At 40.9% G+C, this 13,170-nt stretch overlaps 1 protein-coding gene across 9 annotated transcripts in view; it reads right to left on the reverse strand.

Annotated features, from left to right (window-relative positions):
* The window catches only part of PRPF40B (pre-mRNA processing factor 40B), an 88,113-nt gene that overhangs the window by 54,808 nt on the left and 20,135 nt on the right, over nucleotides 1-13,170 (reverse strand). For 8 of the 9 annotated variants that reach the window (XR_012881389.1, XR_012881388.1, XM_075852229.1 and 5 more), the window contains exons 5-8: nucleotides 10,461-10,514; nucleotides 7,968-8,078; nucleotides 2,904-3,024; nucleotides 1,728-1,755 (exon numbers count right to left, since the gene is read on the reverse strand). Coding sequence is in view for 7 of the 9 variants with exons in the window: in XM_075852229.1 (XP_075708344.1) it covers nucleotides 1,728-1,755; nucleotides 2,904-3,024; nucleotides 7,968-8,078; nucleotides 10,461-10,514 (314 nt within the window). In the remaining 2 variants the exon portion in view is untranslated. The remainder of the gene's footprint in view (nucleotides 1-1,727; nucleotides 1,756-2,903; nucleotides 3,025-7,967; nucleotides 8,079-10,460; nucleotides 10,515-13,170) is intronic. The other variant, XM_075852230.1, reaches the window with a different exon arrangement.

Here is a 13,170-nt window from a genome sequence, read left to right on the forward strand (position 1 = left end):
GACTTAGAAAAACACTAGCATGAACCCTAGGTTGGCATGGCTGATGAATGGGGTCAGGGAAGAGGGACACATTTACACATCCTAATCTTGTGTGTCAAAGCACCTTGTCCCATCCCTATACTGTGATATCTCTGTGTCCATTATCTCTGTGTATTTGTAATTTATTTTTCCTGGAGTGTGACATCAATGTGTGTATTATTTTTGTGCTATGAAATCGCAGGTGTGATATAACAGGTGATATTATGTGATAAAAGTTAACCTCCGGTCCCGCAACAACATTTTAAATATGATGGGGTATATGAAGTAACATTTTCCTGCTGCCCTCCAATTGTGCCCCTCTGCTGCTTTGGGGTCCTCTCTGAGTTGTCCCTACATGGCTGCAGCGCTTCTTATACTTCGTGTCTGAGACACACCCACTGTTCTCGGATTGGCCAGAGCTGCTCCAGTGAGCAGTTCTGGCTAATCCGACAACAAAGAGAGTGTCTTAGACTCAGTCTATGAAGTGCTGTAGCCATTTTGGGACAACACAGAGGGGACCCCAAAGCGGTGCATCCACGGTAGAGGGGCACAACAGGAGGGAACCAGGTAAATATTACTCCATATACCTCATTACATTTAGAATTTTGTCATGGGACTGGAGGGTCACTTTACTACATGCAGTGATATCATAGCACGGGAATAATGTTCTCAGTGACATCACAGTACAGAGATGATGCAGACAGTGATGTCTAAGTACAATGAACAAATTGATATCACAGTACAGCAACATTACAGAACAGGGAAAATAAGCAGCAATGTCATAGTACAGAGGTATTAAACACGCCAATGGAACAAAACAGGGTTAATAAACGCAGTGATGTCACAGCTAAGGAATAATGCACAGTGATGTCAGAGTTAAAGGAGAATGTAAGAAGTGATTTCACTGCATAGGGAAAATGCAGACAATGATGTTGCTATACAGGGAAATCACACAGTGATAATAAGAACAATGATGTCACATCACAGCACAGGAATAATAAACTAGTGGGTAAACGGACAGTTGTGGTTGTGCAGTCTAGAACATATTTCCTCCTGAAGGAGAGTGCCTCAACAAGGTGGATCAAAAATGGAAAAATAGACAAACTAAACAATGTCTAGCACAAAGTGCGGTTTCAGGAGGAATTTCTATTAGCTCCAGTTCACACTGAGTTTTTTTGGTGCTGATTTAGTTGCAGAAACCGCGTTGGAATCAGCGACAAAAAACGTCCAAAATCCCCCCCCCCCCCCCATATTCCAATGGGAGGCAGAGGCGTTTTCTTTCCTGGGCTGGTTTTAGCCGCTCGTGGAGAAAAAAAGCGGCATGTCCGTGGTTACCCCTCCTATTGAAAGCCATGGGAGTCAGAAAAAACCAGCAGATCTAGTTTACAAGCGTTCTTTGCTGCATTTTTTGCCCGCAGTCCTTGAATTGGCTTCAATGACCGTGGGTGAAAAACACTGCGAAAAACGTGGCAAAAAGAAGAAGACAGGTCAAAATATGCCTCAAAACTCTGTACGAACTAGGCCTTATAAACTTTAGCCTTTAAACTGAGCAAACAAACAAACAAACAAACAAACAAAATCCCACAATGACTGGATGAAATTGGTGTTACAACATATTCCAATTATGACATCACAGACATGTCATAAGATACCACTATCTCCCATGAAACCCTCTAGAAGCAAGGTTATCTGAAATATATGTTACTCACCCAGCTTCTTCCTCTTGCTTTATCAATACTACAAAATAAACACAGAAGCTGTATTAGGATATCGCTCCAAAATGTGTACTTCTAAGCGTAGTTCACACAACCCCTTGTACCACACAACTATATGATCAATCTCCGGCTAGAGAATACAGGTATCCATTAAACAAGTCCTGTTTACCTTGCTATATATTGGCATCAGTTTAATGAAAAGATTCCGTCAAGTTTGTTTTACCATAGCATCAGCTTTTTCAGGGGTGTATATTGAAAGTAGGTGATGTATTTCTTTAGCATTGTTTTTCCGCACCATGTTAGTGTAAGTAAAGGCAGTGGTAAAAGCTTGTGTCTGTGTTAAATAATTGAAAGGCAGCAGTGATCTGCAAGGTCATGTTAGAAACACTACCCTTCCCAATGAAACTGATGAGGTATAATGCCAAAAACCCTACTAATCTTCAACCATTATTCCATACGGATTGATTACGTGCTAGCTGACTACCATCTCTTTTATTCACCCACTACTTTATTACTGCCCTAGTAGAAACGCGCTCATTCCTTCCTGTTAGGCTACATGCACACATTGCGTATTTTGCTGCGGAAAATACGCAGCAAAACCGCAGCAACACACAGGAAATTCGCAGGTAAAAACCGTGCAACGTTTTGATGCTTTTTTCGGCATGTTTTCATGCTGCAGGTTTTGGTGTGATTTCCCTAGGCAGATACAATTCGCAAGCGGAAACGCAAGATAAATTGACATGCTGCGGATTTTAAAATCTGCACCGCAGGTAAATTTATGTGCGGAAAAATACAGCAGCGTGTTCATGAGAGTTCCTGGAATATCATTGACTATGCTGGTACTGTATTACGCTGCGGTTTTCCGCACGTAATATGCATCCTGTGCATTAACCCTTACAGTGCCAAGTGATCTTTTAGGAAGCATTCGCCTTTAAGCTAGCCAAATATCCCAAAAAGTTTGGCATATTGCGCATGTTAACTATGTATGTAGGGCTCAGCAAACCCACAATAATGCTCTGGAATAGTTGAAACTATTTTGGACCTTAACCACGAGCTGAAAAATATGCAGTCGCTGCAAACATGGTAAAAAGCTTGTTTTACAGAATTATGGGACTCACGCACTCAGAACGAATGTTTGCTGTCTGCCAAACATCGCTGCATATTCCTTACCCTCTAATTCCTCTAAGTCTTTGGGTTTGGTCCAGCGGGACTCCTTGGTCTGTGAGTTGTAGTAATATGGTTTGCCCATATCAGATTTATATTCCTTCCAGCAACACTGTGACAGAAGAAGCTGCGAATGAAAATGCAAATGCTTCAAGTGATTAATTCCCAGATATTTTACAGATTTGAGGCCCTTTGATGTTCATTATACAGTCCGTCCTTATCTACTGCTATTCTTTCATTACAAAATATACACAACCTGGAAATATTATGGACATGTTCGGGATCAAATAACTTTTACAGCAGAAATATTTAAATAAGTAGTAGAAAGTAAAAGGTACAAATGCAGCAAAGCTTTACAACACATAGTATAGAAATACACATCACAGTGTGTTTAGCTGTGGTTTTCCATGGAACTTTAGTTACATTTTTTCTTCTGCTTGTATTGATGCTTATTTCTTCCAGTGACAGACGGGTCAATATTACACAAGATTATAGTGATATTGTGAGTACAGATACAGTACTTAACGGAGAAACTATAACAAGACATAATCTTATACTGTCATAACCATAGCAGACCCGGTGTATACTGTACATGAGAGCTAAATATCATCCTACTTACTAAAATAAGATATGTCTGGCTCAAGGATTGAGAAAGCTCAGATGGCAAAAGTAGCAGCAGCTTATTGCTCCAAAAATGTACAGGGTGGGCCATTTATATGGATACACCTAAATTAAATTGGAATGGTTGGTGATATTAACTTCCTGTTTGTGGCACATTAGTATATGGGAGGGGGGAAACTTTTCAAGCTGGGTGTTGACCATGGCGGCCATTTTTAAGTCAGCCATTTTGTATCCAACTTTCATTTTTTCAATGGGAAGAGGGTCATGTGACACATCAAACTTATCGATAATTTCACAAGAAAAACAATGGTGTGCTTGGTTCTAACGTTACTTTATTCTTTCATGAGTTATTTACAAGTTTCTGACCACTTATAAAATGTGTTCAAAGTGCTGCCCATTGTGTTGGATTGTCAATGCAACCCTCTTCTCCCACTTTCACACACGGATAGCAACACCGCAGAAGAAATGCTAGCACAGGCTTCCAGTATCCGTAGTTTCAGTTGCTGCACATCTCGTATCTTCACAGCATAGACAATTGCCTTCAGATGACCCCAAAGATAAAAGTCTAAGGGGGTCAGATCGGGAGACCTAGGGGGCCATTCAACTGGCCAACGACGACCAATCCACTTTCCAGGAAACTGTTCTTCTAGGAATGCTCGGACCTGACACCCATAATGTGGTGGTGCACCATCTTGCTGGAAAAACTCAGGGAACGTGCCAGCTTCAGTGCATAAAGAGGGAAACACATCATCATGTAGCAATTTCAGATATCTCGTGGCCTTGAGGTTTCCATTGATGAAGAATGGCCCCACTATCTTTGTACCCCATATACCACACCATACCATCAATTTTTGTGTTCGAACAGTCTTGGAGGGATCTATCCAATGTGGGTTAGTGTCAGACCAATAGCGGTGGTTTTGTTTGTTAACTTCGCCATTCACATAAAAGTTTGCCTCATCACTGAACAAAATGTTCTGTGTAAACTGAGGGTCCTGTTCCAATTTTTGTTTTGCTCATTCTGCAAATTCAGTGCGCCGATCTGGGTCATCCTCGTTGAGATGCTGCAGCAGCTGGAGTTTGTAAGGGTGCCATTTGTGAGTAGCTAATATCCGCCGAAGGGATGTTCGACTGATGCCACTCTCCAGTGACATGCGGCGAGTGCTACGCTGTGGGCTCTTGCTGAATGAAGCTAGGACAGCCACTGATGTTTCTTCATTAGTGACCGTTTTCATGCGTCCACATTTGGGCAAATCCAACACTGAACCAGTTTCACGAAACTTGGCAAGCAGTTTGCAAACTGTAGCATGGGAGATGGGTGGTCTCGTAGGGTCTTGCATTGAAATCTGCTGCAATGACCCGGGTACTGCGTTCACCAGACATCAACACAATTTCTATCCGCGCCTCACGTGTTAACCTCTGCGACATGTCAATGGCTGTAAACAAAGAGAAGCTTGTAAATAACTCATGAAAGAATAAAGTAACGTTAAAACCAAGCACACCATTCTTTTTCTTGTGAAATTCTCGATAAGTTTGATGTCACATGACCCTCTTCCCATTGAAAAAACTAAAGTTGGATACAAAATGGCCGACTTCAAAATGGCCGCCATGGTCAACACCCAGCTTGAAAAGTTTCCCCCCTCCCATATACTAATGTGCCACAAACAGGAAGTTAATATCACCAACCATTCCCATTTTATTTAGGTGTATCCATATAAATGGCCCACCCTGTATAATAAGTGAATGGGTAAACCCCCTTGTAGGGAATCCCCCTTTTACATACAAACAGAGGTGACTGTCATATACCCTGTCATATGTCGTATGATATATACGTGACTGTCATGTAATTTACAAAGCAGCAGGTTAGACATCACAGTCTGTCGTTTTTACGTAATTCCCCTCCTCACAACATGATGTCATGTGCATACACATAATTACATAAATACGCTGCTTCCAGCAAGTGAAGCATATGTTCTTCAAAATAACTTTCATTACCGTGTTTCCCCCTTAATATTAATAAAAATTACCAGTAAAGTTATTGAGTTATCCTAAATGAAAGATGAAAAGATGCTGTACTACTAGAAAAGAATTATGCCGAACCTTCTCATTAGTAACGTGATTCGTGGTACAATTGTGGCATTACTGCACTTGACCTGAATTTTTCCCTATGGGAGAAAAAGGCATGGACAGCTTGCTATGATCGCAAGAATTCCTACAATGTTGTCTTGTGTGCCATTTTTGTGATTGACACCCTACTTCCCCCATATGGAAACATTGCCATTGTTCAGCGATTTTCATGGTTCCCCGTGTAGCCATGAAGTATACGTCATTCAGACTCCATAATGAATCATTTTATGAAGGATTTGTTGGCTTTGTTTGGTTCATTGCTAGCAGTGGATGTTGCTGGGTGATGGTGTCACATCCACATTCCCACTCTCCTGTGGAGATCTGGGTGCGTCACACTATACTAGTGATAGGTGCGCAGCTTGTATTAATACTCACTCCTTGGGAGTGTGGATATCCAGGTAAGTACTTTATCTATAAGGCAGGTGTGAAAGAGGGCCAGCGAGGTTTCAGTAGTTCGCTTGTTACCTTGCAGCATTGAATTTCTGGGTTTCAACTAGACCAGTACACGTCTCCATTGAGTTTACATGTCCCCACCATCCCCCTCATGTTTGCTGGGCTTCCTTCCATACTCAAAAACATAATGATAATTTAACGGCACATGCACACGACCGAGTGTGCCGTCCGAGTCCCGTCAGTGATCCGAGGAAAGATAGCACATGTTCTATCTTTCCTCGGATCGGAGACTCGGACCATTTTTCACGGACCCGATTCACCTGTCAAAGTGAATGGGTCTGTGAAGACGATCGGGTGCCACTCGGATGCTGTCAAAATCGGCCCGAGCGGCAGAACGGTCGTGTGCAAGAGGCCGTGTTTGCCTATAAATTGATCGAAGTATATATGCATGTGTGTGTGAGATAGGAACATTAGACTGTAGTCCTAATGAAAAAAGAGACTGATATAAGTGTATGCACACTGTGTCCAGTGCCGTGTACAATGTTAGTGCTATAATAATGACGGTAATAAATGAGTCTCTTTCCCACACATTATATATATTTTTTCTTCCGTCATAGCCATATGCATGTGTAGCATACTGGCACTGCATCACGCCTACAGCACATCTGCAGTTCGTCTATGGACATTGGGATGAAAATAAACATTCTGTATATGCAAGTAATCACCTTTTAACTTGCAGAACAAGCTTGGACCATAATAGGCAATACATACCGTATTTTTGAAGTAGAAGATGAACTTCTTAGTAAAAAAAAAAAATCTGAAAAACGGTGTGTGTTATAGCTTGAAGTCAGAGTGCCTGGTGGAGCCAGATCCCTCTGACCATTTCCTTAATGATCAGGCAGCGTGCTCATGGTTTGCCTGATCATAGAAAGAACAGTAGGCTACTCAATCATAGCCGCACAGTCCTCTCTGTCCCTGCCTGGTATTGATTTGTATGATCAGTGCAGGCCGATGTTCTCAGCTTCCTGTAAGAGAGACAGGACGCCGCAGGACACATTGTTGGAGCCTGGAAAGGTGAGTATATAAGGTGCCGTTTCCCCTTCATTGTCCTGCTTGGAAGGGGGTACTGAGGTTAGGCCCCCTTAAATCAAGCATTGAGGGCCAGTCCTAATCATAGGCTATCAATGTTATAGTACCCCTTAAACCCCTCCATTACCCAAAACCATCATTGAAGCAGCCGTTACCCCTTCCATTACCCTAGAGCACCAGGGAAGCAGGAACTAACCCCTCCACTTTCTAGGACCACCAGAGAAGCAGATATTAACCCCTTCCCTACCCTAGACAGCCAGAGAAGTAGACATTAACCTCTCTACATACCCTAGACTACCAGGGAAGCTGACATTAACCCCTTCGGTACTGTAGTCAATCAGCAAAGGTGGCATTAACCCCTTTATAACCATAAACAACCAGGGGAGCTGACATTTACCACTTCACTACCTTATATCATTAGAGAAGCTAGCATCAACCCCTTCACTACACTAGACCAAAAGGGAAGCTTCAATTACACCCTCCACTGTCCTCGACCACGAGGGTGGCCTGCCATTAGTCTGAAATATTTTCTTCCTTATTTACTGTTGTCTAAACTTGTATGCATCTTATAGTCCAAACATATTTGTAAGTACATTGCTGCATTTCTAATTTCATATTGTTTCAAGAATATTTAAATAAACCAAGAGCTCCTTTATACCACAACATAAATTATTCCAAAAATATCCGCAACATTTTAAACAACATCCTGAAGGTGGCTAAGGACTGTTTATATATCTAGCTAATGGCAAGACTTTTATCTTAGGTTTCCTGTGTGACTGCACAAAAGAGCTTATAGGCTTGTAGTGTGTCCGTTACCTATGTACCATCAACTATAGTTCTTACCTCTGTTTGAGATTTTAGCTCATCTGGCTTCTCCCAGGTGGACTGCTTGGTTTCGGTGTTGTAGTAGTAGGTTCGCCCATCTGGGGCTTTGTGCTCAGTCCATAGAGACTTCTATGGAACAAAAAAGAAAGAATTTTATTTTTATTTTATACAAATACATGTCACCATACTACCCTGTGCAAGTCCCAGCTTATCTTAGAACATAACGTATTTCATTCTGAGAATGGCAAGGTGTAAACATGGAAAGATCTGGGCCATAGTAACATGCATGAGTAACAGCGAATTCACTGAAATGTGACATCTTGCCAATGTGATTAAATAAGCTTAAAAAAAAAGTACAACAGCTACATGTAAACCTAGGGAAATGATTGCTCTTTGACCCTGAATGTCAATTACTTAATTGAATTAAAGCAGCATCCTGACAAGTGTTGCCCAGTCTGAAAATAAAGCTTAATAGCTGTTTAACGAAACGTTATGTCCCTTTCTGATATAGGAATCAATTCCTCACAATTTTCTCAAAAGCCAGAGGCTGAAAAACCCAGACCTAAGGCCTTATTCACACGAACGTGTCCGTTTTGCACGTGTAAAAAACGCAGCGTTTTTCCTGCGTTGCAGTTCCGTGTGGCATTCATGTACGGTGTGCGTCTGCGCTTTTTACGTGCGTATGTCATCCGTATCTCATGCGTTTTTTACGTCAGCAAAAACAACTGAAGGAGATGTTTTTCTTATTCTCATCATTTCTTTAGCAACTGTTGAGTGAATCACGGACAGCACACAGATGTGCGTCCGTGTGCTTTCCGTGATTTTCACGCACCCATTGACTTCAATGGGTGCGTGATGCGCAAAAAAACGCACAAGTATAGGACATACAGTGAGTTTCACGCAGCGGACACAAGCTGCGTGAAAAACACTGGAAGTCTGAATGGTCCCATTAAATTGCATAGGTCCGTGTGACGTCCGTTTTTTTTAACGCGCGTAACATGGACTTGAAATACGCTCGTGTGAATAAGGCCTAATACTAATACAAACCTAATACTGTCAGAGTTGTTTGTTTCAATAGTATCCAGTCTAGACAATCCTTTGTGATCTAAAAAGCTTCAAATCCAGGGTGATTTTACCTACACTAATACACTGTTGCTATTAAGAAAAGTAGAGAGAAAATTCTGGACTGGATACACTTGTAGCATACCCTCAGCTGTGAGAATTATAGGTCTGTATGGGCTTTTCAGCCTGTCGAGGCAAACTAGAATATTTTCATTCACTAAGAGAAAGCAGAGAGCTTGAAAATTAATAGGAATTAAAACACAAAATATATTAAAATCTTTCATTATACTGTGATTATGTTTTCTACATAAGACCAGACGTCTTTAAAGGGGTTATCCGATGAATTATTTTCATACCAACAATCCCTAAATGCTGTTAATAGCTGTATTAAAGTATTATTTTTTTATTATTTTTTTAAAGTAGTGTTTCTAGCATAAGAAAAAAAAATTCTCAGCTTTTTTTTTTGCTTCCCTGTATCCCACTTTGTGCTGCTGCTAATCTGTGCTGCTGGAGCAGCATCAGTCTCCTTTCCCCTCGGGCAGCCATCAATATAATTTCTCCTTGACTTTTCCCTGCAGAGAGGTAATATGGGATCCAGAGTAGTGAAGATATATACTGTGTGACATCTGCAGTATGCACTTCCTTAGAAACCAATGAAAATATAATGAAATAAAACAATAATGGCTAACTGGGCATGTGCAGAGTTCGTATCTGCTGTCAGTATAAAGAGCGTTACAGTCCTAACAAGCTGAAAAGAAGGCGTCTCCGCAGCTATGCTGCCATACTACTGCAGAGGATCTGCTCCTTCCCTGACGAGCAGGGCAGAAAGCTATTTTTATTGGCTACGCTCCAGTAACAAAGGATTACTATTCAGAGAATTTGTTGCAGGGAGAGTGAGCATGCGTGTCCACCAACACTCACCTTAGGTGGCCATGCACATTGCTATACACTTTGAACAACAGGTGGCACCATACTTTTTAAGTAATAGTCCTAAATCTTCACTGGATCGTTTCTTTAACAGCATTTAAATGGCAAACATCGTCCATTTTTTATAATCTATTCAATGAATATCATATTAAATGGCGGGACAGACCCTTTAATGTTTATAATTTATCTTACATGGGTTAGGCTGAATTATTAATTTTATTAATATACAGTAATAACAATGTATAGTTCTTATCAGTCCCACATGTGCCAATGTGTTGCAGATTAAATATACAGTTTTACTATAATGTGAAAATAAAGCCTGCAGTTATTTATAATAAAAATACAGTGTGATGATAGCAAAACCTGTAATTTACACTATGAAAGCGTATACAGTATGTTTAGAAGGAAGTGGCGGCGTTGCCATGCCAAGAAAATGTGACAATGCTGCATGCATGGAAATTTACAATTATTGGGTATAGAAGAATACAGTAAAGAAAAATGAATATTGAGGAGGGGGAGTACCCTTATTGAAATGTCTTGTGAGGATGAGTTCTCTTCTGCAGTTGTTTTCAGTGTCTGTAAATGCACAGTACACAAAGAGTTGTTATAAAGAGTACACACTTTTTTTTATCTTCAGAAAACATATGAACCAGTTGTACTTTATATTCTCTATGTGCCTAAATATACAAAACTTTATGCCGTGAATCGACACAAATATATAAGGGTAATGTTAAAAAAAAATAAAAATCTTATACATGAGAATGGTCCAGGAATTGTACAGATAATTTCATCTTAAGCTGCCATGTTGCATATACTTGTTCCCACTTATTACTCTCTTTCACAGATAGTAGGTTGATGTTTCAGGGTCTAAACTGACCCCTGTACTTGTTTTGCAGCTATGCTCCCCACACCACTTCTGAGTGCTCCATGCCACATACACTCACCAAGGAGCTATGGGAAGATGCTGTAAAACAAAGCATGTGCCTCCCATAGTCTAGTCTAGGGTTCTGCTGGCATTTGTTCCTTGCTGTCATTATAATGAGACCGCACAGGCTATAGTAACTGTCCTTATACACAGAAATGCCGGAGACTTAGTATTAGGCACTGTAAAATGTGAGATGACGTGAGACCACAGAGGGAAGTAAATAAGAATTTAGATAGAAGCCTGTAGAGTTCTGTAATACAATTTATATCACTGCAGTGAGCACATCTCTCATCATTAACTGTAACCTTATTGCTTGTCTGGGTTGTTGCAAAGCTGTTCTACAGAAAACAAGAGGACAACTGGTTAAGAATTTCCATAAGATGGACCTGTCAAGGGGGATAAGGGGCAACGAGCTTAGCAACATATAGGTTTACTAACCGTTCAACAAACTTCTGACATGCTATAGTGACATGTTAGAAGTTTTGATTGGTGGGGGTCCGAGCTCCCAGACCAGACATGGGCAAACTACGGCCCGCGGGCCACATACGGCCCGTTAGGCTTTTTAATCCGGCCCGCCGAACTTGTCCAAGATATATCCGTCCTCAGCAGCTGCTAGTTCGCGCAGGAGGACGGATATATCCGTCCTGTGATGGCGCGGGTACTGACAGTTTACCCACGCGATCAGCGGCAGGAGCACGGCTGTTATACACAGCCTGGCTCCTGCTGCAACTGCCGGAATCGAAGCACGCGCCGATTCCGGCAGTTTAACCCATTAAATGCCGCTGTCAACAGTGACAGCGGCATTTAATGTGTTTGACAGAGGGGGGAACTCCCTCTGTCTCCCGATCGGCGCCCCCGCAAACAAATCGCGGGTCGCCGTCGGGTTTCCATGACAGCCGGGGGTCTAACAAAGACCCCCAGGTCTGTCTTCAGCATCTGCCTGTTAGGCGATGCCAGAGGCATGACCTAACAGGTTGCCTGTCAGTTTTACACTGACAGGCAATAATGCTTTGGTATACGAAGTATACCAAAGCATTATATATGCGATCGGCATATCGCATAGTGAAGTCCCCTGGTGGGACTAAAAAAAAAAAAGTAAAACCGTTAAATAAAGTTTGTGAAAAAAAAAATAAAAAAAATTACAGTCAAAGTCAAATAAAACTACTTTTTTGCCCCAAAAAGTGGTTTTATTTAATAAAACGGTCAAAACAAATCACACATACACATATATGGTATCCCCGCGATCGTAACAACTTGACCAATAAAATGAACACATTAATTAAACCGCCGGATGAACGGCGTCCAAAGAAAACGCAAAAAACAACGGCAAAATTCTCTCTTTTCTCCCATTCCCCCCATAAAAAATAAAATAAAAGTTCATCTATAAGTCCTATGTACCCCAAAATAGTACTAATGAAAACTACACATTGTCCCGCAAAAATCAATCCCACGTACGGCCACATCGACGGAAAAATAAAAAAATTACGCCTCTTGGAACGCGGCGATGCAAAAACAAGTAATGTTTTTCTAAAAGGGTTTTTATTGTGCAAACGTAGAAAAAACATATAAAACCTTTACATATTTGGTATCCCCGTAATCGTGCCGATCCATAGAATAAAGTTAACATGTTATTTACGCTGCATAGTAAACGGCGTAAATTTATAACGTGAAAATTAATGCTGGAATAGCTGCTTATTTTCAATTCTCTCCTAAAATAAAGTTAATAAAAGTTAATCAATATGTTATAAGCATCTAAAAATGGTACAATTACAAAATACAACTCGTCCCGGAAAAAACAAGCCCTTATACGGCTATGTCGACGGAATAAAAAAAGAGTTACGACTCTTGGAATGCGACCGTGGAAAAACAAAAAATAATCCTTGGTCATTAACGTGCAAAATGGCCCGGTCATTAAGGGGTTAATGTGGCGCGTATTTCTCTTTATTTCACTTTAATTTTCACTTCGTTTCACGTCACCATTAAGCCCTTCGGTTTTCAAAGAGTACAATATCAGCCGTCACTTTGCCACGAAGCATGCAAACTATGCTAGCAAGCAGTCAACACAAGAACGGGCGGCTACTGCTCAGAGGTTGGCAGCTAATTTACAGAGTCAACAGAACTTTTTTCTTGATAAATCACAGTGCGTATGTTATTTTAATCTATTTACATTTCCTCCTCCCAGTATCTGCGAAATAGTATGTAAATGCCATATCTTGCATATTCCTTGAGACAAATTTATTAACTGATAAGGGCTATTTTTCACATTTGAAAGACAGTTAATAAATTGGGTTGTAGTGTTCTTACTGT

The sequence above is a fragment of the Rhinoderma darwinii genome, chromosome 2 (assembly GCF_050947455.1).
Source record: "Rhinoderma darwinii isolate aRhiDar2 chromosome 2, aRhiDar2.hap1, whole genome shotgun sequence".
Lineage (NCBI taxonomy): Eukaryota > Metazoa > Chordata > Amphibia > Anura > Rhinodermatidae > Rhinoderma > Rhinoderma darwinii.